The 25345-nt window shown below is 45.5% G+C and overlaps 1 protein-coding gene across 1 annotated transcript in view; it reads right to left on the bottom strand.

The window, feature by feature from the left end:
• The window catches only part of SCP2 (sterol carrier protein 2), a 41032-nt gene that overhangs the window by 13224 nt on the left and 2463 nt on the right, over positions 1-25345 (bottom strand). Inside the window, exons 2-11 of the mRNA XM_044301030.1 lie at positions 21418-21469; positions 19851-19922; positions 17715-17846; positions 16375-16439; positions 14152-14278; positions 10619-10682; positions 9021-9107; positions 7184-7334; positions 5348-5495; positions 4426-4533 (exon numbers count right to left, since the gene is read on the bottom strand). Coding sequence (XP_044156965.1) covers positions 4426-4533; positions 5348-5495; positions 7184-7334; positions 9021-9107; positions 10619-10682; positions 14152-14278; positions 16375-16439; positions 17715-17846; positions 19851-19922; positions 21418-21469 — 1006 coding nt within the window. The remainder of the gene's footprint in view (positions 1-4425; positions 4534-5347; positions 5496-7183; positions 7335-9020; positions 9108-10618; positions 10683-14151; positions 14279-16374; positions 16440-17714; positions 17847-19850; positions 19923-21417; positions 21470-25345) is intronic.

Here is a 25345-nt window from a genome sequence, read left to right as displayed (position 1 = left end):
ATAGGTAGAGACAACCCACTACATGTTAGAGCCCGAAGGGTCGGTGTATGCAGGGACTGGTACCGAGAACTGAACCGTGTAGATGGCAGGCGGTTTTCAGGTGCCAGTCTGCTCCATCTTATTTATCTCCGTCAGGTCCCTGTATCTGATATATGTCAGAGGTAATCTGGTTAGATGAGAGGGCAGTTCAAGGCAAGAAGTGTAAAGTCCCCGTGTCTGTATCAGGCACAGAGATAAAAAGGGCACAAACTCCATAATATATCATAAACCTGTAGATAAGAACTGGACCTGCAGTCCTGCTGTCACCTATAACCTACATGTGTAACGGGTAGATCTCCACATGACATATATTGTGGCTATACTGCGCAATATATTTATAGAACATGGAGGAGTCACAGCATTATATTGATTTATGATGCTATGTAACCCTTACAGTTCTGGAATGTATTGGATAACACTGGCAGCAAGCCTGGTGCAGCGATGCGGACCCATTTACTTTCAGGAGTGCAGTGGGGGAGGAAGGGGGGTTATGTGCTGCTGGAAGTGGAACTGATCAGCCACTTACTGATAAGTTCCACTTCCAGCAGCACATAACCCCCCTTCCTCCCCCACTGCACTCCTGAAAGTAAATGGGTCCGCATCGCTGCACCAGGCTTGCTGCCAGTGTTATCCAATACATTCCAGAACTGTAAGGGTTACATAGCATCATAAATCAATATAATGCTGTGACTCCATGTTCTATAAATATATTGCGCAGTATAGCCACAATATATGTCATGTGGAGATCTACCCGTTACACATGTAGGTTATAGGTGACAGCAGGACTGCAGGTCCAGTTCTTATCTACAGGTTTATGATATATTATGGAGTTTGTGCCCTTTTTATCTCTGTGCCATATTATTTTGAACTGCCATAAAGGTCTCAGATGGTCGCACCCCTTAAGTTTTCTTGAGGCTTTTGAGATTAGTTGACTGATAATGTGACCCTGTTTTAAAGGGATCGTCTAGATTAGAAAAACCTCTGTCTGTCATTCTTTTTCCAAGAACAGTACCGCACTTGCTTCTGTTATTGCTGTATTCAATTGAAAGGGCATGAGCTGCAATGCCAGATTCAGCCTGTGGACACGCGTGGCGCTGTTCCTGGAAAACAGCAGGACACTGTGGGCACTGGCCATGTGCACCCTGCAGATTCTCTGTAGTTTCAGTAGATGTTGATTAGCAGCACTTCAAGAGTTTGTCCAGGGTGAAAAGTTGTGCGGCACCTGAAGGGGTTAATTGTACTATCATATCCCCCTGTAAGAGATCAGGGCTGCCAGGGGGCAGACCCCCCCCTCCGAATATCATTGGTGGCCAGTGCGGCCCCCCCCTCCCTCCATTGTAATAATTCGTTGGTGGCACAGTTGGGGGCCCCCCCCTCCCTCTATAGCATTAACATTGGTGGCCAGTGTGCGGCCTCCCATCTCCCCCCCCCCCCCCCCCGATCATTGGTGGCAGCGGAGTTCCGATCGGAGTCCCAGTTTAATCGCTGGGGCTCCGATCGGTAACCATGGCAACCAGGACGCTACTGCAGTCCTGGTTGTCATGGTTACTTAGCAATAGTAGAAGATTCATACTTACCTGCTGCGATGTTCGGACACACATCGCAGCTCCCAGGTAAGTATGAATCTTTTACTATTGTACTATTGCTAAGTAACCATGGCAACCAGGGCTGCAGTAGCGCCCTGGTTGCCATGGTTACCGATCGGAGCCCCAGCGATTAAACTGGGACTCTGATCGGAACTCCGCTGCCACCAATGATCAGGGGGGGGGGGGGGGGGGGGTCGAGAGATGTGAGGCCGCACACTGGCCACCAATGTTGTTAATGCTATAGAGGGAGGGGGGGGGGGGGGCCGATGAGGGGTTAATTGTGCTGATCACGGCCCCCTGTAAGAGATCGGGTGCTGCCAGGCAGCAGTCATGTACACAGTTTGTAGTATATTCTAACTAGAAGCGTCCCCATCACCATGGGAACGCCTCTGTGTTAGAATATACTGTCGGAAATGAATTTTCACGATCTAACTCATATCCGACAGTATATTCTAACAGAGGCGTTCCCATGGGGATGGGGACGCTTCAAGTTAAAATATACCATCGGATTGGAGAAAACTCAGATGGTATAAAAGGGACTCCAGACTTTACATTGAAAGTCAATGGGGACAGATCCGTTTGAAATGGCACCATATTGTGTCAACGTCAAACGGATCAGTCCCCATTGACTTGCATTGTAATTCAGGACGGATCCGTTTGGCTCCGCACGGCCAGGCGGACATCAAAACGACTTTTTTTTCATGTCCGTGGATCCTCCAAAAATCAAGGAAGACCCACGGACGAAAAAACGGTCACGGATCACGGACCAACAGAACCCCGTTTTGCTGACAGTGAAAAAATACTGTCGTGTGCATGAGGCCTTATAAGCAATTGTGGACTTATAAAAACTGGCAAAAATCATCTTAGTAGGATATACAAATGAGGGTTCGCAAGTGCCCAGGGGCGGCGTCAACCTGGTAGGTGCCCAGGCAGCTCTGCCTCATCGTTGCTTCCCCCCCCTGCCCGCCCATATTCTTACTTCTTCTTTTGCCGAGATCCCGCGCTGAGTCAGTTGGCCGGCGCATGCGCACTGCGATGCCCATTCCTGGTACAGCATCACAGTAATTAATGCGCATGTGCTGGCTAACTCGCCGTTAGCCGGGCAAAGGGAAAGGATGGGCGGGGGGAAGCAACGATAAGGCAGAGCTGCCTGGGCACCTATCAGGTTGACGCCGCCGCTTATAAAGGTAAAATTTTTATCAACTGTAATGCTGCTAGAAAGCTATGGGAGGGTTAAAAAGCTGAAACTGATGACAGACTCCCTTTAAGGGCTCATGCACATGACCAAATGTATTTTGCAGTCCGCAAAATACGGATTCACAAAAAATACGGATGATGTCCGTATACAAAATCTGTATTGGATTTTTTTTATGGCTCCATTGCAATAATGCCTGTCTTTGTCCGCGAAATGGACAAGAATAGGACATGTTCTATCTTTTTTGCAGATTGCCATGTGGACACAGAATGCACATATCCGTTTTTTTTGTGGATCCATTAAAGTGAATGGTTTCGCATCTGGGCCGCAAAAAATAAATAAAATAAAAAAAACACAGAACGAAAATATATGTTTGTATGCATGAGCCCTAAGGAAAGAGAAAGCAACTTCACAAAGGTCACCTGAGCTCTGAACTGGCAACTCCACAAGCAGACTGCAGAAATCTGCCAACATAGTGCAATTGTCCCATGAAACAGTCTACAGTTTTCAAACCAGCACCTGAACACTTTTTGTAATTGGATGTAATTCTTTAGCATAGCTTGTGACTTGGGGTACTTTCACACTTCCATTTTCTTGTCCGGCAGCGAGTTCCGTAAAAAGGGCTCAATGCTGGTATTTCCCCCATGCTTTCTTAAAATCGAGAGTAATCCGTTCAGGATGCATAAGGATGTCTTCAGTTCAGTCTTTATGACAGATCAGGCAAAAAAAAAAAAAAAAAAAAAAAAAAAAAAGGGAAGACTTGCCCGAATGCCGTATCTGCCATTTTTTTTTTCATAGGAATGTATTCGTGCCGGATCCAGCATTCAAAATACCGGAATGCCGGATCAGTCCTTCCTGTCTGCGCAATAAATGTCGATCAGTTTTGCCGGATGACACCGGAAAGACGGATCAGGCATTTAAGACTGATCAGGATCCTGATCAGTCGGCATACGTTTTGCCGGATCACTCTGCCGCAAGTGTTAAAGTAGCCTTATTCAATAAAATCTGAATAGCGCCACCTGCTGTTTGCCCTCTTTTTCAATTTCTCTGTCCACCTCCTAAGAAGGACGCACATGCTCAGTTCCATCCTTCAGCTACCACCAGTTGCAGCAGAAAGGACATGCCTCCTGAGGTGTCAATATTGAAATAAATCTAGCAAAGCAAGCAATGAATGTAGAGATATCTGGATCTATGCAAGGTACTGGGCTGATTCTTGCTTTGGCCATGTATTATATGATGGGTCTGAAGAGATATATATAGAGATATATATATATATATAGAGATATATATATATATATATATATAGAGATATATATATATATATATATATATATATATATATATATATATATGTATATATATATATTCTTTTTTACATTAATCATGGGATAACACCTTTAACTATATCTATATACATAGATACCCATCTGAAATACATTTTTGCCAATGATGTAGTTGCACATGTGTTGTACGGACTGTATTCCAGCCTCCACAGATGTTAGCTCAATGGATAATAAGCAGGAAAGTCCAAAAATGTTAGATTTTTGTGGACTTTATCACCTCTACCCAAACGCTCTGATGATTACCATAATTTATGCAACTGACCTGTGGCTCCCAGTGGATGCCCCTTCGAGATCAAACCTCCACTTGGATTGATAACCCAGCGTCCTCCATATGTGTTGTCTCCTCTGTCAATCAATTCTCCTGCTCTACCTGCAAGAGGAAACCCAAGGCACACAGCTTTAATGTTTATATCTTAGGAAAAGATTTCAGATTAGTAATAGTCGCAGTTAAAAATTACTTCCCATCACCCCCTCTCCAGGCATGTAAAACTTCTAAATGTGCACCCTAGACGTTGAATAAGAACTTCAGTGTCTGGGACAAAACTCAAAAACCCTTTAGCTGGTCTTTTAGACACTTTCCCACCAAGCTAAAGGCTTTATTACCCCAGCCCGATGTGGCAGTCACTTGCTCACTAGCGGAGGAGACTGCTGCCATTACATACAGCGATCTCCTCCGCAGCATGGGGGGGAGCAATGGCAATGCCATAGCTCGTCCCCATGCTGTACAGAGATTTGCCGGAGGCAGAATGTTATTAGACACCAAGATCTGCTGCCTGCAAACGATATTTTTAATTTTTTTAAAACATGTCAAAAGATTTGGACTGCCCGATGATCAAGGGTTTGCTCGGCAATCGGCAGCAGTATTACACTGCCAGACGATTGCAAACAAACGTTCATGTGAACACTCGTTAGCAATTATCTGCTGAAAAATTGGGCAGTGTAATACAGGCTTAAAAAACCTCCCTTTCTATGCTAAAGCCTACATGAAATGACACACGGGTTCCCAGAGCACTAATTTCTTTTTTTTTTGTGCCAATCAGGTAAAAAAACTGCAACACTATGAACAATCTGCACCTCTACTTTGGTTGTCCATTGTAAGAAATTCTGTAACGGTGCCAGTATTGTTGGAAACATCCGCTTGGGGCGACGTGTCAAATACATAAAACTAAATAGAGATGGCTTACCCAATGGGCAGAGTCCAAGTGCCTCATATGTAATGAGCTCATTAGCAGAGAAGCAGTCATGAAGCTCGATTACATCCACATCGTCTGGTCTCACACCGGCCTTCTGATAACACCTCTCTGCTGCAGTCCTGGACATGTCAAATCCAACCTGGAAAGGACACAAGAACCTAAATGAGGTCCAGAGCACCCAACATTGAGACAATCTTGTTTCACAATGAAGCCAGAGTGGGTCCAGCTTCACCTTCCCCAAGTGTTCAGATGTTTGAGGGGTGTAGCCACCACTGCCCGCTCATTTTTCCTGTAGCAGAAATGAATGGCTGCCCATGTAATGCTCAACAACGTGCAGGGTTTTGCACAGCATTCTGTCACATAGGGGGTCCTGAGACAACCTCTACCGTACCCTACAACACCGGAATTTAGGATGCAACAATATGTGATCTTCTGTATCTACTAGTCTCAGACTACTTTACCGCACTAGATTAATCCACAGGTGACTTGTTTTAATGCATGTACACGTATGTGACCATAGGGCCCCCTTATTGTTACATAGATTTTCTTGTACTGAAAAATAGTCCCTGGTAACTTCTAGGAGCCAGCTCTTCCTCATACCAGTCTGTGGCACTGCTAATGTCAGACCATCCCCATCCCTGCTCGGCTACACCAAGGCTTATAAAGATGGTCATAGATGCTCAATGTAGGTTACAAAATTATGGTTTATATAGTAGTAAAAGAGGTCGCTAGGGACATGCCGTCTTCCATGTCTCACCACGTTGACAGCTGTAAAGTAGAAACACAGCTCGGCCAAACTTAAGCCACGTTATTATCTAGCTCAGGTTGTGGCATTACCTAGACCAGGCATGCTCAACCTGCGGCCCTCCAGCTGTTGTAAAACTACAACTCCCACAATGCCCTGCTGTAGGCTGTTCGGGCATGCTGGGAGTTGTAGTTTTGCAACAGCTGGAGGGCCGCAGATTGAGCATGCCTGACCTAGACTGTTGTAAACGGAATTTTAGGTAGAGGACCTTTTTAAATGACAAGTCCTACGCAGAGGTGCTGCTGCCCGAGGCGAAAACTGAAAAGGCACCCCTCCCCCCACATAGCAATTTAAGCTAACTCCTTTGCCACAATAAAAAAGCGCTCATTGCCCTTGGCCCTTCCGCTGCCCACCTCTTGACCCTGAGACATAATGGGGGGGGGATTTCATTAAAGTGATGGTGTATCACATGGGGGTCCGACTTACGGGACTCACACAGATCCAGAAAGTGAAGATGCCACAGAACTGCGATAGTGCCGTGTCTACTTCACAAGGGCACCATAGTTACCCAGAAGTGAATGTGTTTGACAGCAGAAGCAGTGATTTATCAAAAACTACAGAGATATAAATATGGAGAAGTTGTCCACTGCAGCCAATCAGGTTCCAGCTCTCATTTTTACAGACCCTTTGCAAATTTAAGGGCTCTTTCACACGAGGGTGTCCCTTGTGGGTGTGAGAGAGGGAACATGTGTTCTGGACTTGGGAAGCACACAGCCCTATTGTGATTGATAAAGCTGTGTACCTCTGCATGACCTTTCTGTAATGGAATCATACTGACATACAGCTGTCATTATGATTCTGTTACAGAAAGGTCACACAGCATTATCAATCAATAAGGCTGTGTGCTTCGTAAGTCCAGAACGGACAATCCCTCTCATACAGAGCGCGATTCACGCAAGTGACAAGCTCGTGTGAAAGAGCCGTAAAGCAGTGACCTGTTGAGAGCAACTGCACCACATTTCCTCTGCAGTAGTTTTAATAATTATCGCCTAAATGCATCATCTACAGAAAACCACACTCACCATCTTGATGCAGCTTTGCTCGTTAAATGTGCTGGACGTGTCCGTTACCATCTCCTGTGCCACAATCTCAACAGCTTGGTGCTGAAGCCCATGTTTCTTCACAAAGTCTTCACTTGCCAGAATGGCTGCTGCTGCACCATCAGAGGTGGGACTGCAGCAAGAAGAAAAGCAGAATTAAAAAGGAGTCTGGTGGCTTCATAAAGACTTAATGGCATGTATACAAATACATTGAAATACTTCTGTAATGCAACATACTATGCCTGTCACCAACACCGACAAGCATTGTATTTGCCTCCAGCACGTCTAATAGGAGTACAGAGATGGCAGTGGTGGTCTTAATCAACAATCCCACCAGCAAGACATGATGTGGATACATTTGAGGAGACTCCAAAAATACCTACACTCACCTAAAGAATTATTAGGAACACCTTAGTAAGACGGTGTTGGACCCCCTTTTGCCTTCAGAACTGCCTTAATTCTACGTGGCATTGATTCAACAAGGTACTGATAGCATTCTTTAGAAATGTTGGCCCATATTGATAGGATAGCATCTTGCAGTTGGAGATTTGAGGGATGCACATCCAGGGCACGAAGCTCCCATTCCACCACATCCCAAAGATGCTCTATTGCAGGGATGGCCAACCTGTGGCTCTCCAGCTGTTGCAAAACTACAACTCCCACCATGCCTTGCTTTAGGCCGATAGCTGTAGGCAGTGTGGGCATGCTGGGAGTTGTAGTTTTGCAACAGCTGGAGAGCCTCAGGTTGGCCAGCCTTGCTCTATTGGGTTGAGATCTGGGGACTGTGGGGGCCATTTTAGTACAGTAAACTCATTGTCATGTTCAAGAAACCAATTTGAAATGATTCGAGCTTTGTGACATGGTGCATTATCCTGCTGGAAGTAGCCATCAGAGGAAGGGTACATGGTGGTCATGAAGGGATGGACATGGTCAGAAACAATGCTCAGGTAGCCCGTGGCATTTAAACGGTGGCCAATTTGCACTAAGGGGCCTAAAGTGTACCCAGAAAACATCCCCCACACCATTACACCACCACCACCAGCCTGCACAGTGGTAACAAGGCATGATGGATACATGTTCTCATTCTGTTTACGCCAAATTCGGACTCTACCATTTGAATGTCTCAACAGAAATCGAGACTCATCAGACCAGGCAACATTTTTCCAGTCTTCAACAGTCCAATTTTGTTGAGCTTGTGCAAATTGTAGCCTCTTTTTCCTATTTGTAGTGGAGATGAGTGGTACCCGGTGGGGTCTTCTGCTGTTGTAGCCCATCCGCCTCAAGGTTGTGCGTGTTGTGGCTTCACAAATGCTTTGCTGCAGACCTCGGTTGTAACGAGTGGTTATTTCAGTCAACGTTGCTCTTCTATCAGCTTGAATCAGTCGGCCCATTCTCCTCTGACCTCCAGCATCAACTAGGCATTTTCGCCCACAGGACTGCCGCATACTGGATGTTTTTCCCTTTTCACACCATTCTTTGCAAACCCTAGAAATGGTTGTGCGTGAAAATCCCAGTAACTGAGCAGATTGTGAAATACTCAGACCGGCCCGTCTGGCACCAACAACCATGCCACGCTCAAAATTGCTTAAATCACCTTTCTTTCACATTCTGACATTCAGTTTGGAGTTCAGGAGATTGTCTTGACCAGGACCACAACCCTACATGCATTGAAGCAACCGCCATGTGATTGGTTGACCAGATAATCGCATTAATGAGAAATAGAACAGGTGTTCCTAATAATTCTTTAGGTGAGTGTATATTGTAAGTGGTAAACATAAAACCGCTCAACATGGCGTCAAGTGATTGTAGCATGCCCTACCAGCACTGGAGAACTGTAAGGTAATCGAAGACCTTCCGGGAATTCTTCACTTGATCTAAGCTGTATTCCTCTTGAAACTGTGAGTACCTGTATAGGGAGAAGAATGTGAGTAACAGGACGAGTCGAGCTAGAGACAGACAGCTCACGACTCGGGTGTGTTCACCAGCTAAATAAAAATGTACAAAAAAAATAAAAAGAAATTTGGAATTTATCTGCTTCTATATAAGCACACCATGTGTCCACTACAAAGAGTTTGATACACTGAGCAAAATGGTGAAAAATAAATTATAATTTCAGTTCCTACATTTTTTTTATTTTGTCAGTTATATAATATTTTTCTATTCGTTACCAGCACCCTTAAAGGGAATCTGTCACCTAGTTTTACACTATAGAGCTGCGGACATGCACAGATAGATCTCCGCAATATACCTGTCCCATAGCTGTGTGGTTTTATTTCGTTTAAAAAAATAAAATAAAATTATTAATATGTAAATTAGCCAAGTAAGGTGCCTAAGGCGTGGTTACTTACTGTTAAGCAGCCCAGCACCGCCTGCATCCAGGTATCTCCTCTTTGCTCACGAAGTTACAGTGCCGTAATCTCGCGATGCGCAAGTGCAGTTCGTTCACCGAGGCTGATGCCAGCAAAGGGAACGAACACTTTGCTGGCACTGCGCATGCGCCAGCTCACGCATCGCGAGATTACGGCACTGTAACTTCTTGAGCAAGGAGGAGATTCCTTGACGCAGGCGGTGCTGGGCTCCTTGCCCGTAAGTAACCACGCCGTGGGCACCATACTTGGCCAATTTACATATCAATAAAATCATTTTTTAAACGAAATAAAACCACACAGCTACGGGACAGGTATATTGCGGACACGCTAGTGGAGAGCTGTCCGTGCATGTCCGCAGCTCTATACGGTAAGACTAGGTGACAGATTCCCCTTAAAAGGCATCTGTCAGCAGATTTGTCCCTATGACACGGGCTGACCTGTTACATGTGCGCTTGGCAGCTGAAGACATCTGTGTTGGTCCCATGTTCATATGTGTCCGCATTGCTGAGAAAAAGGAAGTTTCAATGTTGCCATTACACCTAGAGGCTCTGCTCTCTCTGCAACTGCTGTGCCTTCTGTACTTTGACTTTAGCAGAAGTCAGGGCCAGATGTGATAACGTTTACACTGCCTGGACCTGTCTAAGTGCAAGGGGCGCAGCAGTTACAGAGAAAGCAGAGCCTCTCGGTGTAATGGTAACGCCCCCGTTGCTCCTAAAGGCTCATTTGCATATTTTAAAACTTCATTTTTCTCAGCAATGCGGACACACATGGGACCAACACGAATGCCTTCAGCTGCCACCTACAACACAGGGACACTTATTCCAGGACCACTTTAGGTTCACAGTCCACCCCTGCCTATTGGGTTGAATTCACCACACTGATTTTGTGCAGACATTTCCACGACCAACAATCAATTCTGTACATCTGAATGGGGCTGTCCAGGAGGAAAGCACAAGCCTCATGCTGAGAAATTAGACATTTGCAGAAATTTCTTTAAAACAAAAAAAACCCTATTTTCGGAAGCTCCTTGGTCTCCCAGCACACTCACGGATTGTTGGTCGAATGTTTGTGATTCTTCCAGGCAATCTTAGCAAAATGTTCCAACTTTGTTCCTGCAAGGAAACAAACAGAACCAGTCAGGTGAGAGTCACATTTCACCAGTTCAGCCATTTTTCACACATCAGTTTAAGAGCTTGGACTTCAGCTAGCTTTAGGATATTTACAATCCTGGATACTTTACCTAAAATATTTACACATAATTTATGCCATTTAGTAAATGCATAGTTTTAAAAAAAATATAAAAAAATAGTATACTGTATAATATTATATTTTTTATATTCCCCTCCCTTCTTGTTATATAGTATTACCAATATACGGTATCTGTCACTAATATTTCGCCAGCTGCTGTTGTGCACTCAAACATAGTCTAAAACTCACCTTTGGTATCTAGGTGAATTTTTGTGACTGCAAGAAAATGAAAATTGAGTGCTGTCCGCATTTTTTTGGCGAACCCTTTGAAATGAATGAATCAGCAAAAAATGCTGATCAGATGCAGACCAAAAATACGGTCGTGTGAGGGTGGCCTTAGTGTCAGATTCCCTTGAAATAGAGTGTGTCCATTATAATTTCCATTTTGGGTAGGCTGTCTTGGCTAGGATTTGCATGGGGAGCAGTTTAGGTTGAGTTGTGTATTTTTATTTTTTTTATTTTTTTACTGAGAAAAAGACCATTGTAAATTTCCACTGTAAGGGCTCAGACGGCCGTATGCTGTCAGCAAAAACGTGGATACTTTTTTTGCGGATTACATGCTGTCCCATTCACTTCTATGGGGCCTTTTCTTCTATTGCATGGCTCAACAAAACAAATGAAACAGGTCTTATACTTAGCCCTAGTGAAGTCTATGGGTCAGCAAAAAAATAACTAAAAAAGCAATCCTTTTTTTGGCAGACATGCTGAACTGTCTGCAAAACAACGGATCCACATTTTTGCGGACAGCATACGGCCGTCTAAATGAGCCCTAAATAGGGCTGTTTGCTGGCAAGCAGTTAAGGTCCCTAAAGCCTGGCGGACGTAAAGGGTCACTGAACTGTGAAAAAAAAAACTGGATAGGTCATAGTGACATATCAAAGGTTTTGATCAGTGGGTGTCTGAGAGCTGAGAACGTCACCAACCGCTAGAATGAGGAGACAAAAAAAAAAAAAATTATATATATCTCTACAGTACAGACCAAAAGTTTGGACACCTTCTGATTCAAAGAGTTTTCTTTATTTTCAGGACTATGAAAATTGTAGATTCACACTGAAGGCATCAAAACTATGAATTAACACATGTGGAATTATTTACATAACAAACAAGTATGAAACAACTGAAAATATGTCATATTCTAGGTTCTTCAAAGTAGCCACCTTTTGCTTTGATTACTGCTTTGCACACTCTTGGCATTCTCTTGATGAGCTTCAAGAGGTAGTCACCTGAAATGGTCTTCCAACAGTCTTGAAGGAGTTCCCAGAGATGCTTAGCACTTGTTGGCTCTTTTGCCTTCACTCTGCGGTCCAGCTCACCCCAAACCATCTTGATTGGGTTCAGGTCCAGTGACTGTGGAGGCCAGGTCATCTGGCGCAGCACCCCATCCCTCTCCTTCATGGTCAAATAGCCCTTACACAGCCTGGAGGTGTGTTTGGGGTCATTGTCCTGTTGAAAAATAAATGATGGTCCAACTAAACGCAAACCGGATGGAATAGCATGCCGCTGCAAGATGCTGTGGTAGCCATGCTGGTTCAGTATGCCTTCAATTTTGAAGAAATCCCCAACAGTGTCACCAGCAAAGCACCCCCACACCATCACACCTCCTCCTCCATGCTTCACGGTGGGAACCAGGCATGTAGAGTCTATCCGTTCACCTTTTCTGCGTCGCACAAAGACAGGGTGGTTGGAACCAAAGATCTCAAATTTGGACTCATCAGACCAAACCACAGATTTCCCCTGGTCTAATGTCCATTCCTTGTGTTCTTTAGCCCAAACAAGTCTCTTCTGCTTGTTGCCTGTCCTTAGCAGTGGTTTCCTAGCAGATATTCTACCATGAAGGCCTGATTCACACAGTCTCCTCTTAGCAGTTGTTCTAGAGATGTGTCTGCTGCTAGACCTCTGTGTGGCATTGACCTGGTCTCTAATCTGAGCTGCTGTTAACCTGCGGTTTCTGAGGCTGGTGACTCGGATGAACTTATCCTCCGCAGCAGAGGTGACTCTTGGTCTTCCTTGCCTGGGGCGGTCCGCATGTGAGCCAGTTTCTTTGTAGCGCTTGATTGAAAGTGTCCCCAAGTGCAGTCACAAAAACAAAGTTTTCCCAATTTTTCAGACTGACTGACCTTCATTTCTTAAAGTAATGATGACCACTAGTTTTTCTTTACTTAGAATTTGTATTCTGCCAAGAAAAAAGCAGCTAACAGTCTATTCAGTAGGACTATCAGCTGTGTATCCACCTGACTTCTCCACAACGCAACTGATTGTCCCAACCCCATTTATAAGGCAAGAAATCCCACTTATTAAACCTGACAGGGCACACCTGTGAAGTGAAAACCATTTCAGGTGACTACCTCTTGAAGCTCATGAAGAGAATGCCAAGAGTGTGCAAAGCGGTAATCAAAGCAAAAGGTGGCTACTTTGAAGAACCTAGAATATGACATATTTTCAGTTGTTTCACACTTTTTTGTTATGTATATAATTCCACATGTGTTCATTCATAGTTTTGATGACACAAGTTCAGTGACACTTTGAGGAATATGGACAGCCTGCTGTAAATATATGGCGGCTGGCCCTTAACCAAAGGGCATCTGTCAGCAGATTTGTTCCTATGACACTGGCTGACCTGTTACATGTGCACTTGGCAGCTTAAGGCATCTGTGTTGGTCCCATGTTCATATGTGCCTGCATTGCTGAGAAAAAGTGTGATTTAATATATGCAAATGAGTCCCTAGGAGTGACGGGGGCGTTGTCATTACACCTAGAGGCTCAGCTCTCTCTGCAACGGCTGCATCCTCTGCAATTTAATGGACAGGGCCAGGCAGTAATAAAGTTTACATGTGGCTCTGTCAAAGTGCAGAAAGTGAGACAGTTGCAGAGAGAGCAGAGCCTCTAGGTGTAATGACAACGCCCCCGTTGCTCCTAGAGGCTCCTTTGCATATATCAAAAAATAATTTCTCAGCAATGCAGGCACAAATGAACATGGGACAAACACAGATGTCTCCAGTTGCCAAGTGCACATGTAACAGTTTTTTTTTTATTGCAATTGCATTCTATTCACTTCAGGCTAAAAAATATAATATAATATAATATAATATCTAACAATTTTAGGCACTTTCCCTGTACAGCAGTCAGCTTGCAGACTATTGCTGTCTCTATGACCCCCTGTCTCTGAACTCCCAGCAGATCCGAAACACTTATAGCTAAACTCTTACCAAACTGATAAGAATACAGATTAAATAAGTGTTTACGAGCTGGACTGGAATATCATACTGGGGTACCATCTGAGCACTGGGAAGCACAAAGTCATTGCTGCTTTTATACATTATTATAATATATTACCATATTTCTCCATGTGTTCCAGGCCGGCTCTTCCAAACAGCTGAGGAGCCATTGGAGCAGCTTCCACACCATACTTGTTGACCATGACCTCTGTATGTTTATCCATAGGGTTGGTCCGGTCAGTGTACTAAAATACACAAGAGAAAACTAGTGTTAATCCAGGCAATGAACACTGAACCAGAGCAATAGGCCCAAAGAGAACCTATAAGCACGTAGAGAACGGCGAGGTAAGTGTGCACCGGGTGCCTCCATCACTAGGTTTCCGCTCCAACCATGAACCATTCAGATCCCATGGCAACCAATCACAGCGCAGCTTTCATATTTCAAGACCACTATCAGAAAAGAAAGCTGTGCCACGATTGGTGGCCATGGGCCCAGCTAAAGGCTCATGGGCCCTGGTGCAAGAGTTCAGCTTGGGCCCCCCCTTCACTAAGTGCTTTGGCCCCCCATGCCAAATTCTTGACCTAACACCTTCCCTCCAGCCAGAGGTGTAACTTGACCAGCATGCACCTTCTATAAAACAGGTGTCTTCTCATGTGGTACAAGGGTCTTTCGGGCCCCTCAGGCTCCTGGGCCCGGTAGCGACTGCTACCTCTGCACCCCCTATAACTACACCCCTGCATGGGCCACAGAGACAGTTTCACCTATAGACACAGGCCATAAATGGCTGATATGGAGGGATGCACGTCTGGGGGGGATGGATCAATAACTGGACGCAATCACTTCTATGGGAGTCACGGAAACTGTCTGCCATGTTCACTTGGCTAACTCATGGCAGTGAATGAGGACAGCACTGGGTATGGGGAGCCACCTCTCCATTCTGTCTCCACCTGGATGTAGGGGTAATTTCACTAGGAGAGATGGGGGTTGGAAGACCCCCTCCATTTTGGATTGGAGAGAGGTGTGACCCATAGCATCAGACATACATGTTCATAATGGAGACATTACGACACATCAGCGGTTTTCTTTCCGGTATTGAGATCAGTCACAGGGGCTCAATACCGGAGGAAAACGCTTCACTTTTGTTCCCATTCATTGTCAATGGGGACAAAACTGAACAGAACGGAGTGCACCAGAATGCATTCCATTCTGTTTGGTTGCGTTTCCAAGCCGGACAGAAAAACGCTGCGAGCTGCGGTTTTCTGTCCGGTATGGGAATGCAACCAAAGATGGATCTGGCATGAAACACAATGCAAGCCAGTGGTGCTAGATCAGTTGTTTTCTCGGACACAAAAGAAAACGGATCCGGCGCCCACTGATTTACAATGATTTTAGTGCAGGATCAGTCAAGGCTATTTTACAGATAATACAACCGGATCCATTTATAACAGATGCAGGTGGTTGTATTATCATGATGATGGAAACTTTTTTGCTGCTCCCTGCCGGATCCTGCAAAAACGCAGATGTGAGTAGCCCAAGTCACTGGGATCCACTGGATGCCTCAGTGTGAACACAGACCTGCCAGTTTATGCAATAGGCTTGATACTGCCCCTCTGTGTCCCACTAATAGTGCTGCTGTGCCGATATGTCTCAGGGGGCGTCCGATCTCCCCAAGGGTATCATTGCTTCGCCTCAGCGTAGAACTAGACCGGTCTGTACAGCGCCTTCTTCTCATGTCGTCATCCTTATTCCCAATGTGGAGAGGATAGAAAGCTTAATCCTCCCCTCCCCCACAGACAAAAACAGCCCTTTATCATGAAGCTGCCGGTTAGTGTATGTAAATCATCAAGTAATTCAAGTTATACAAGTACATATTCACATTTACCCCCTGGGCCGCGCACAGCTCCCCTGACTGTCAAAAGCTAGCAAAAATAAATCATGACAGATTCTCATGTACATTCAAGTGATAGGAGACATGAGTGGCGCCGTTTCTGGAAGAAAACAGCCAATTTCCTCTAATCTCACACAAGATTAGGCCTCATGCACACAACCGTTTTTGTGGTCCGCAACCGAGCCGCAGCTCAGATGCGGACCCATTCACTTCAATGGGGCCGCAAAAGATGCAGACAGCACTCCATGTGCTGTCCGCATCCGTTGCACCGTTCCGTGGCCCTGCAAAAAAAAAAAAAAAAAAAAAAAAAAAAGATATTCTCGTCCGTTCTGCGGACAAGAATAGGCATTTCTACAATGGGCTTCCTTTTTTTGCAGATCCGCGGTTTGCAAAAAAACGGCACGGTCGTGTGCATGAGGCCTTAGAGACCATGAGCAAATTAATATACTAACCACGGACGATAACGAGCCCCGCTGCATCTTCTCAAAGCCAAGAGCTAAAACACAGTCTGCCAACCCTGAGGAGGACACGAAATAAAAAATAAAAAAATCAACTAATATTATAGTAAAATAAGTGAAAAACTACAGTGATCTTGACACATCACTGTTTGCCGTCAGTGAATTGAAACATTTGTCTACATCCAGAGTCTGGACAGAACTAATGTTTCTTGCAGCTAAGTGTTTGTTACAATCGCATCCAATCCAGACAAGCCTTGGCCAGCTAAATCCATCAGCAGAAATGCCCTTTTGCCCTGATGGTTTGCTACAATGCATCAGTATAGGAAAATTATGCGGTGTTCTGGTTACAACACAAGATGGGTGATAGCTTTCAGATCGGCGGCGGGGGTCCCCCCCCCCCAAACGGATCAAGCACGGCTGGTCAGAAATGCACACTGCCACTTCATTAATTTCTATGGGAGCACTGGAGACAGCTGCTCCGTCCATGTCAGCTCCACGGAGTACGTGGGACCACATTCTAGTGACTGGTGGGGATCACAGTGGTAGGACCCCCACTGATCTGGGGATAACTTGTTATAACCAGAATACTCTAAGTGGCTTTCCCATTTTGCCTTTTCTACGACAAAATGGGACTAAGAACTGTGACCAGGCTTATGGAAATAGCAGAGTGAGGTCAGCGCTCGGCTGTGTCTGTAACTCCAATCGTAGTGAAAGGCAGCTACGCAAACTTCTCCAATTCACTACAAAAGGGAGTTATGGAAAAAGCAGGGCGCCGTTTCTGTAAGCCTTGGCCACTCGGGGCCGGCGTTTGGTTCCATCTCGTCGTAGAAATGGCGAGATGGGACAACCTCTTTAAGCCTGGAGACAAAAATGTTTATCCCAAAGAGAATTGTGAAAACTGGATACAATTGTAACAAACCCTCAGATAAGACAACTGTTCAACTTCTCTGGATGTCAAGAATGGCTCATTTGCTGAAAGCAAGCAGAGATCTTGAAAAAGGTTATGACCACCCGAATACCCAGTATATAAGGTAACATAAAAATACATAAATGATTCACAAGATTCCCGGGTCAGGTGAAGTAGAAGACGAGAATACTTGACATTTATTGCATGTGGAATACCCTCCCCGTGTACACCATATCACCACTGAATTTGCATTTAAGGACCCCATTACTGTGGACGATCATGCGGGCAGGTATTGGAAATATAGAACTTTTACATCCAGCAATGATCGGCGGTGTATGGGGATGAATGATCACAACTACGATAACTCGTTCCCATATAGTTAGTTTGTTTGGACCAGTCAGTAATATATCGAGTAAGCATCTCTCACCTCCCTGGACCAGCTGTCTGCCCATGAAGAGAGCTGTAGAGCCGGTGGAGCAGTTGTTGTTCACGTTGATGATGGGGATTCCTGTGAGCCCCAGGCTGTGATAGATCGCCCGCTGTCCACATGTTGAGTCACCTGCAACCCAAAAACAAGACCCGACAGTAATACAGGGAGCGGAAGACCCCATGGCAGACACGATGTCTATACAACCATAGCATGCGGAAGGAGTTTCTTCTGATGGGACAACCGCTTCATGGCCAAGTTCAGATCTTCCAAAAAGAAAAATCCATGGATTTTTTAGAAAATTCAGGGCAGAAATCCAAGTCTATTCTGCTGCACATCGACAAGTGGATCCGTCCACTGGAACAAAGCTAGGAATATTACATAACCTGTGCGCCTGAGAATCTGCAGTGCGGTCATCATTCTGCACTATGTGAATGGGGTATAAATTGCCCCTTACATATGCACTGCTGGAAGGACAGCAGCAGATTCAGTCAGTATGATGCACAGGATGCTTGCCTAGATCTTGAACACATGAACACCATGCGACTATTCCACGTACTCCGCTTAAAGGGGTTGTCAGAGTTATTTTTTGTTCTTTATAGGTTTCTAACTAGGCAAATGTAACAGCTTTACCATGCACTTACTGCATCTGTCGTTGCTCCTCTCTCAGATTTCACTGAGGGTCACATGACCCGTGATGTCAGCTTCTCTCCCTGCTCTGATGATGTTTGGTGCACAAGCCTGAGATCAGATGTGTCTGTACACCAGACCTCTGTGCTGGCCACACCCCCTTCACTGCGGTCTGCTCTCTCCCTGGATTCTTAACCCCTTCAGCTGCACAGACCCAGAGCTGAAGGTTTTACAGAGTAGCTGCAGGCAGTGAGGAGACAAATGCTGGACATAGAGCTGATAGACTAGAGGAGTTCTGCAGAGCATTGCACAAGAACGGGTAGGGGGAAGATCCTGTGTGTATCAGCAGTGTCCTTGTATGTGTGGGACTACAAGTCCCAGCTGTACAACATGCTGCCGAGTCTCCCAGCAGGTTGACATGTCACTCAGGGCAGCTCTTGTATTCACTCCCTTTTCAGAGCAGGGGGAGGGGCAGAGATTGTTCTTATTGCAGGTAAACAAAAGGGCCAAAAGAGAACCAGGGAAATGAGGAAATATATATATTTTGCCAAAAACTTGCTTAGCTTAGGGCCCTTTCACACTTGCGTTGTCCAGATCCGGCGTGTACTCCACTTGCCGGAATTACACGCCGGATCCGGAAAAACGCAAGTGTACTGAAAGCATTTGAAGACTGAGCCGTCTTCAAAATGCGTTCAGTGTTACTATGGCACCCAGGACGCTATTAATGTCCTGGTTGCCATAGTAGGAGCGGGGAGCGGTATACTTACAGTCTGTGTGGCTCCCGGGGCGCTCCAGAATAACGTCAGAGCGCCCCGTGCGCATGGATGACGTGTTCCATGTGATCCATGCGCGTGGGGCGCCCTGACGTCACTCTGGAGCACCCGGGGAGCCGCACGGACGGTAAGTATACTGCTCCCCCGCTCCCCACTACACTTTACCATGGCTGCCAGGACTTTAGCGTCCCGGCAGCCATGGTAACCATTGAGAAAAAGCTAAACGTCGGATCCGGCAATGCGCCGAAACAACGTTTAGCTTAAGGCCGGATCCGGATCAATGCCTTTCAATGGGCATTAATTCCGGATCCGGCCTTGCGGCAAGTCTTCAGGATTTTTGGCCGGAGCAAAAAGCGCAGCATGCTGCAGTATTTTCTCCGGCCAAAAAACGTTCCGTTCCGGAACTGAAGACATCCTGAACGGATTTCTCTCCATTCAGAATGCATTAGGATAATCCTGATCAGGATTCTTCCGGCATAGAGCCCCGACGACGGAACTCTATGCCGGATCCGGACAACGCAAGTGTGAAAGGGCCCTTAGTTATATATTGCTGCCCATCAGATTTAGAGTGCTATATGTTTTTTTCATAACTCTGACAATCCCTTTAATAATTATTACTGTTCCAATGCAGAAAGCCAAGGATACTCCTGTGACGTGGACCCGATCCAACTTCAGTTTACAGATGTAGCAGAGCAGAGTTTGCCGTTGTCATACAAAGAATAAACTAACTTACCATAGACGTAGCCCACACATGCCTGCTCCACCAAGGAATATGCAATTCCTGCATCAGCCAGAGCCTTCTCTCCTGTTCGGAAAAAAATAAAAATAACATTTTTTTAATAAATTTATAATATATTTATGCCCCTTTCACACAAGCGAGTATTCCACACGGGTGCAATGCGAACACATTGCGCCCGCACGGAATCCGGACCCATTCATTTCAATGGGTCTGTGTACATGAGCGTTGGTTTTCACGAGTCACTTGTGCGTTGTATGAAAATTGCAGCATGTTCTATATTCTGTGATTCTCACGCAACGCTGGCCCCATAGAAGTGAATGGGGCTGCGTGAAAATCGCATCGCAAACAAGTGCAGATGCGATGTGCTTTTCACTGTTGCTTGCTAGAAGATATTGTTTGTAAAAATTCAGTTTTTTATCACACGCATGCAAAACGCATTGCACCTGCACGATAAAAACTGAACGCGATCACAGGCAAAACTGAATGACTGATCGCACATTTTTTCACTGAACGCATTTGCAATGCATCGGGACCTAATCCGCACACGCTCGTTTGCAAGGGGCTTAAGGGAGGAATGTTAAGGGGGCAGAAGGCGAATCATGTTGGTCCTATCCTCCTTGTGTCAAAAAGTGATGAATGTGTCCCATATCAAACCAGCTTAATGGTGCATTTTCACGACCGTATGAGCAGATAAAAAAAAAAAAATAAATCTGAGGTCTGTGTTGCATCCGTTTTTTGGTGACCCATTGAAACACTGCCTATTCGCGTCCGCAAAATGGACAAGAATACGACATGTTCTCTCTTGTGCGGGGACATACAGATGCAGAGAGCACACGGCGTGATGTCCACATTTTTTTTGAAACCCCATTGAAATAAATGGGTCCCCATCCAATCTGCAAAAAAATTCAGATCAGTTGTGGAGCACAAATATGGTCATGTGAATGGGGCCTAAAGAGGTTGTCTGGCCATGGCGCGGGCTGCCCCTGGGGTTATCCCAGTGGGCAGCTTGACCCTGTGATGGCCAGGAACGGAGCAGCAGCGGGACTACGGACAGGCGAGTGGGGCTTTTATGTTCTGTAAAGGACAGGGGAGGACACCTGGGGTTGTCTTCTCAAGGCCAGACAAACCCTTTAACGCACCTACATAGCCTAGGTACGAGATATTCCATGTCACAGCCCGTGATGAATCTGATTTACCACAGGTTTAAAAATCTCCACCACAGGTTCATTTCCACAGTGGATTTTTTTTTTTTTATACCAGTGTGTACATGAAATTTTGTAAAAGTGATATCCTCCATGTGTGACTAAACTAACGGGGTCATTCATCAAACTGGTGTAGAGTAGAACTGGCCGAGTTGACCATAGCAACCAATCAGATTCCTCCTTTCATTTTTCACAGATCTTTTGGAAAATGAAAGGTGGAGTCTGATTGGTTGCTATGGGCAACTTTACACCAGTTTGATAAATGACCCCATAAGACTTTCTGGAAAATTCTATTTAAAAAAACTCTACATAGACCGGGCACATGATGAAAACCGTCATGCAGTCTGCCAGCCACTCACCTGCCTCCTTAGCCATATCCGGATAATCAACCTCACCTCGGGGTTTTATAAACTGTAAAGGAAGAAGTAAAACAAGTTGTGGATGAATCTCTGGATTGTAAAAGAAAAAAAAAAAAAAATCACACTGAACAAGATATACAACATATAGCATTCCAATAAAAAACCTCACATTTATTATAATGTCTATGGGGGAGGGGGGGGGGTTTGATATATAATAGAATAAATTAAAAACTCATGTGGATGGGATCTCTATACGGATCCCTATGTTTATCTCTAACTTCTGTGGGTGACTATACGTAAAGAAAAACCCTAATAGTCAAGGGCACCTGTCAGCAGTTTTGTACCTATGAAACTGGCTGACCTGTTATTACATGTGCTCTTGGCAGCTAAATGAGGTTCAATATATGCAGATGAGCCTCTAGGACAGGGATCGGCAACCTTTTTTGTACGGCGTGCCGATTTAAAGGGAGTCTGTCATCAACATTTCACCTTTGTAACCCTTCCCATAGCTTTCTAGCAGCCTTACAGTTAAGAAAAACGTTACCTTTTATGATCAATCCTGGACTTATAAAACCGGCAAAAAACATCTTTGTAACATATGCAACTGGAGGCTCGCAAGTGCCCAGGGGCGGCGTTACCCTCGTGGGTGCCCTGCTAGCTCAGTCTTTTCTTTGCTTCCCCCCGCCCGCCCTTTCCCTCTGACCGCCTATCTACTAACTTCTTGTTTTGCCGAGATCCCGCGTCCGCGCACTCAGTCCGTCGGCCGGCGCATGCGCGCTGCGATGCTCATTCCTTGTACGGCATCACAGTAATTAATGCGCATGCGCCGATGGACCGCCTCCTTTGTTGTGTTTTTGCGCCGTTAGCCGGTGCATGCGCAATAGTTACTGTGATGCCGTACAAGAAATGAGCATCGCAGCGCGCATGCGCCGGCCTACGGACTGAGTGCGCAGACGCGGGATCTCGGCGAAACAAGAAGTTAGTAGATAGGCGGTCAGAGAGAAAGGATGGGCGGGCGGAAGGAAGGGGTGGGGGGAGAGAAGAAAAGGCTGAGCTAGCAGGGCACCCACAAGGGTAACGCTGCCCTTGGGCACTTGAGAGCCCTCATTTGCATATGTTACAAAGATGTTTTTTCCGGTTTTATAAGTCCAGGATTGATCATAAAGGGTAACGTTTTTATTAACTGTAAGGATTCTAGAAAGCTATGGGAAGGGTTACAAAGGTGAAATGTTGATAGACTCCCTTTAAAAATAAATAAAAATCAAAGCTGAAGCGCTCGGTGTGCCGAGCCATATGTGACATAAACCAGGTATTTACTAGCTACCGTATGTCCGTAAATTATCAACATCACTGCCTGACCTCCACGGCTTAAAGAGGTTTACAACTTTTCAGAAAAATAGATAGTAAAGATTGTCACCAATATAAGGGGGACTCCTCACCGACCCCCCCCACAACTGTACACTTACTGACAGTGGGGAAGAGCAGCCCTCACTCATTTTAAGTAACTGAGGGCTGCCCTCTCCCACCACTATCTGACATACAGTGGTACCCCATATACTGGTGACCCCCACAGAGCTGCACCAGTCACACTTAGATCGCACCCCCCTCACTGACTAATCACATTCCGACCATCCCCAAAAGTAGTCAGTTAGCTTGTTCCCCATCCCCCTCAGAAATTGTTTTCAGGATCATCACTCCTTCACCCAATCCCCCAAAGTAGTCAGAAAGCTGGTTACCCTTCATAAGCAGCCTCCCGTATCCCCCCCCAACAATCAGGTTCAGGCTCAGCAATCTGGTCAATCTGGTCACATGCTCATTCCTCCATCCCCCTAAGCTCCCAATGCAAGGTACAGCGTGGCATCCAACAAATGGCGACAAGACTGAAAAGTCTTGCCGCCATTTGGTGACAGCTGGTATGCCAGCAGAAAGCAGTCTGCATGCCGCAGGTTGCTGACCCCTGCTCTAGGAGCAATGGGGGCGTTTCCCTTACACCTAGAGGCTCCGATCTCCCTGCAACTGTGGCCCCTCAGCACTTTCATTGACAGGGTCACATGTGATGACATTTACACTGCCCGGTCCTGTCAAAGTGCAGAGGGTGCAGCAGTTGCAGAGAGAGCAGAGCCTCTAGGTGTAACGGCAACGCCCCTGTTGCTCCTAGAGGCTAATTTGCATACATTGAATTTTAATTCTCAGCAATGCGGGCACATATGAACATGGGACCAACACAGATGCCTTCAGCTGCCAAGTGCACCGTAAACAGATCAGCCAGTGTCATAGGTACAGAACTGCTGACAGAAGCTCTTTAAACAGAGGGTACATCAGCAAGGGTATGTTCGCACAAATTGTAATTTTCGCCTCAGGCAGCAGAAAGCTAGGTGCACCCCTGTGTGCATTGCAAACAACCTGCCGGGGGGGGCGCGAGGAAATACTGTATATATAAAAAATAAATCTGCAACATAAATTGGCATCCTGTGGACTACAACCGTGCTCCACAGATCAATTTCCAGCACCTTCACATGTGGCAGATTCACCTGCAGAAATCCATGCGCTTACCCCCAAGACAACCTCAGATGAATGGGACAGATTTTCATATGCGAAAGTGCGCACTTATGCTGCCATTTTTATTGATTTTTTTAAGCACGTCGATGAGAATTCCTAAAATTGTATGCACACTACTAGCATTGTAATATTGTAACATGCGGCAAATCTGCTGGATGCAAATCCACGAAGGCTACGCAGAGCTTCCATCCTCGGTGGATGTGCTCCGAGGCCATCTGCACACGGGATATACACACACACACACACAGTTGCAAGAAGAAGTATGTGAACCCTTTGGAATGATATGGATTTCTGCACAAATTGGTCATAAAATGTGATCTGATCTTCATCTAAGTCACAACAATAGACAATCACAGTCTGCTTAACCTAATAACACACAAAGAATTAAATGTTACCATGTTTTTATTGAACACACCATGTAAACATTCACAGTGCAGGTGGAGAAAGTATGTGAACCCTTGGATTTAATAACTGGTTGAACCTCCTTTGGCAGCAACAACTTCAACCAAACGTTTCCTGTAGTTGCAGATCAGACGTGCACAACGGTCAGGAGTAATTCTTGACCATTCCTCTTTACAGAACTGTTTCAGTTCAGCAATATTCTTGGGATGTCTGGTGTGAATCGCTTTCTTGAGGTCCTGCCACAGCATCTCTATCGGGTTGAGGTCAGGACTCTGACTGGGCCACTCCAGAAGGCGTATTTTCTTCTGTTTAACCCATTCTGTTGTTGATTTACTTCTATGCTTTGGGTTGTTGTCCTGTTGCAACACTCTTCTTCTGTTGAGCTTCAGCTGCAAAATGTCTTGATAAACTTGGGAATTCATTTTCCCTTCGATGATAGTAATCCGTCCAGGCCCTGACGCAGCAAAGCAGCCCCAAACCATGATGCCCCCACCACCATACTTCACAGTTGGGATGAGGTTTTGATGTTGGTGTGCTGTGCCTCTTTGTCTCCACACATAGTGTTGTGTTTCTTCAAAACAACTCAACTTTGGTTTCATCTGTCCACGGAATATTTTGGCAGTACTGCTGTGGAACATCCAGGTGCTCTTGTGCAAACTGTAAACGTGCAGCAAAGTTTTTTGGGACAGCAGTGGCTTCCTCTGTGGTATCCTCCCATGAAATCCATTCTTGTTTAGTGTTTTACGTATCGTAGATTCGCTAACAGGGATGTTAGCATATGGCAGAGACTTTTGTAAGTCTTTAGCTGACACTCTAGGATTCTTCTTCACCTCATTGAGCAGTCTGCGCTGTGCTCTTGCAGTCATCTTCACAGGACGGCTACTCCTAGGGAGAGTAGCAGCAGTGCTGAACTTTCTCCATTTATAGACAATCTGTCTTACCGTGGACTGATGAACAGCAAGGCTTT

Source organism: Bufo gargarizans, chromosome 7, assembly GCF_014858855.1.
Source record: "Bufo gargarizans isolate SCDJY-AF-19 chromosome 7, ASM1485885v1, whole genome shotgun sequence".
Lineage (NCBI taxonomy): Eukaryota > Metazoa > Chordata > Amphibia > Anura > Bufonidae > Bufo > Bufo gargarizans.
The sequence above is the reverse complement of the archived record's forward strand: the minus strand, read 5'-3'. Positions and strand labels throughout refer to the sequence as shown.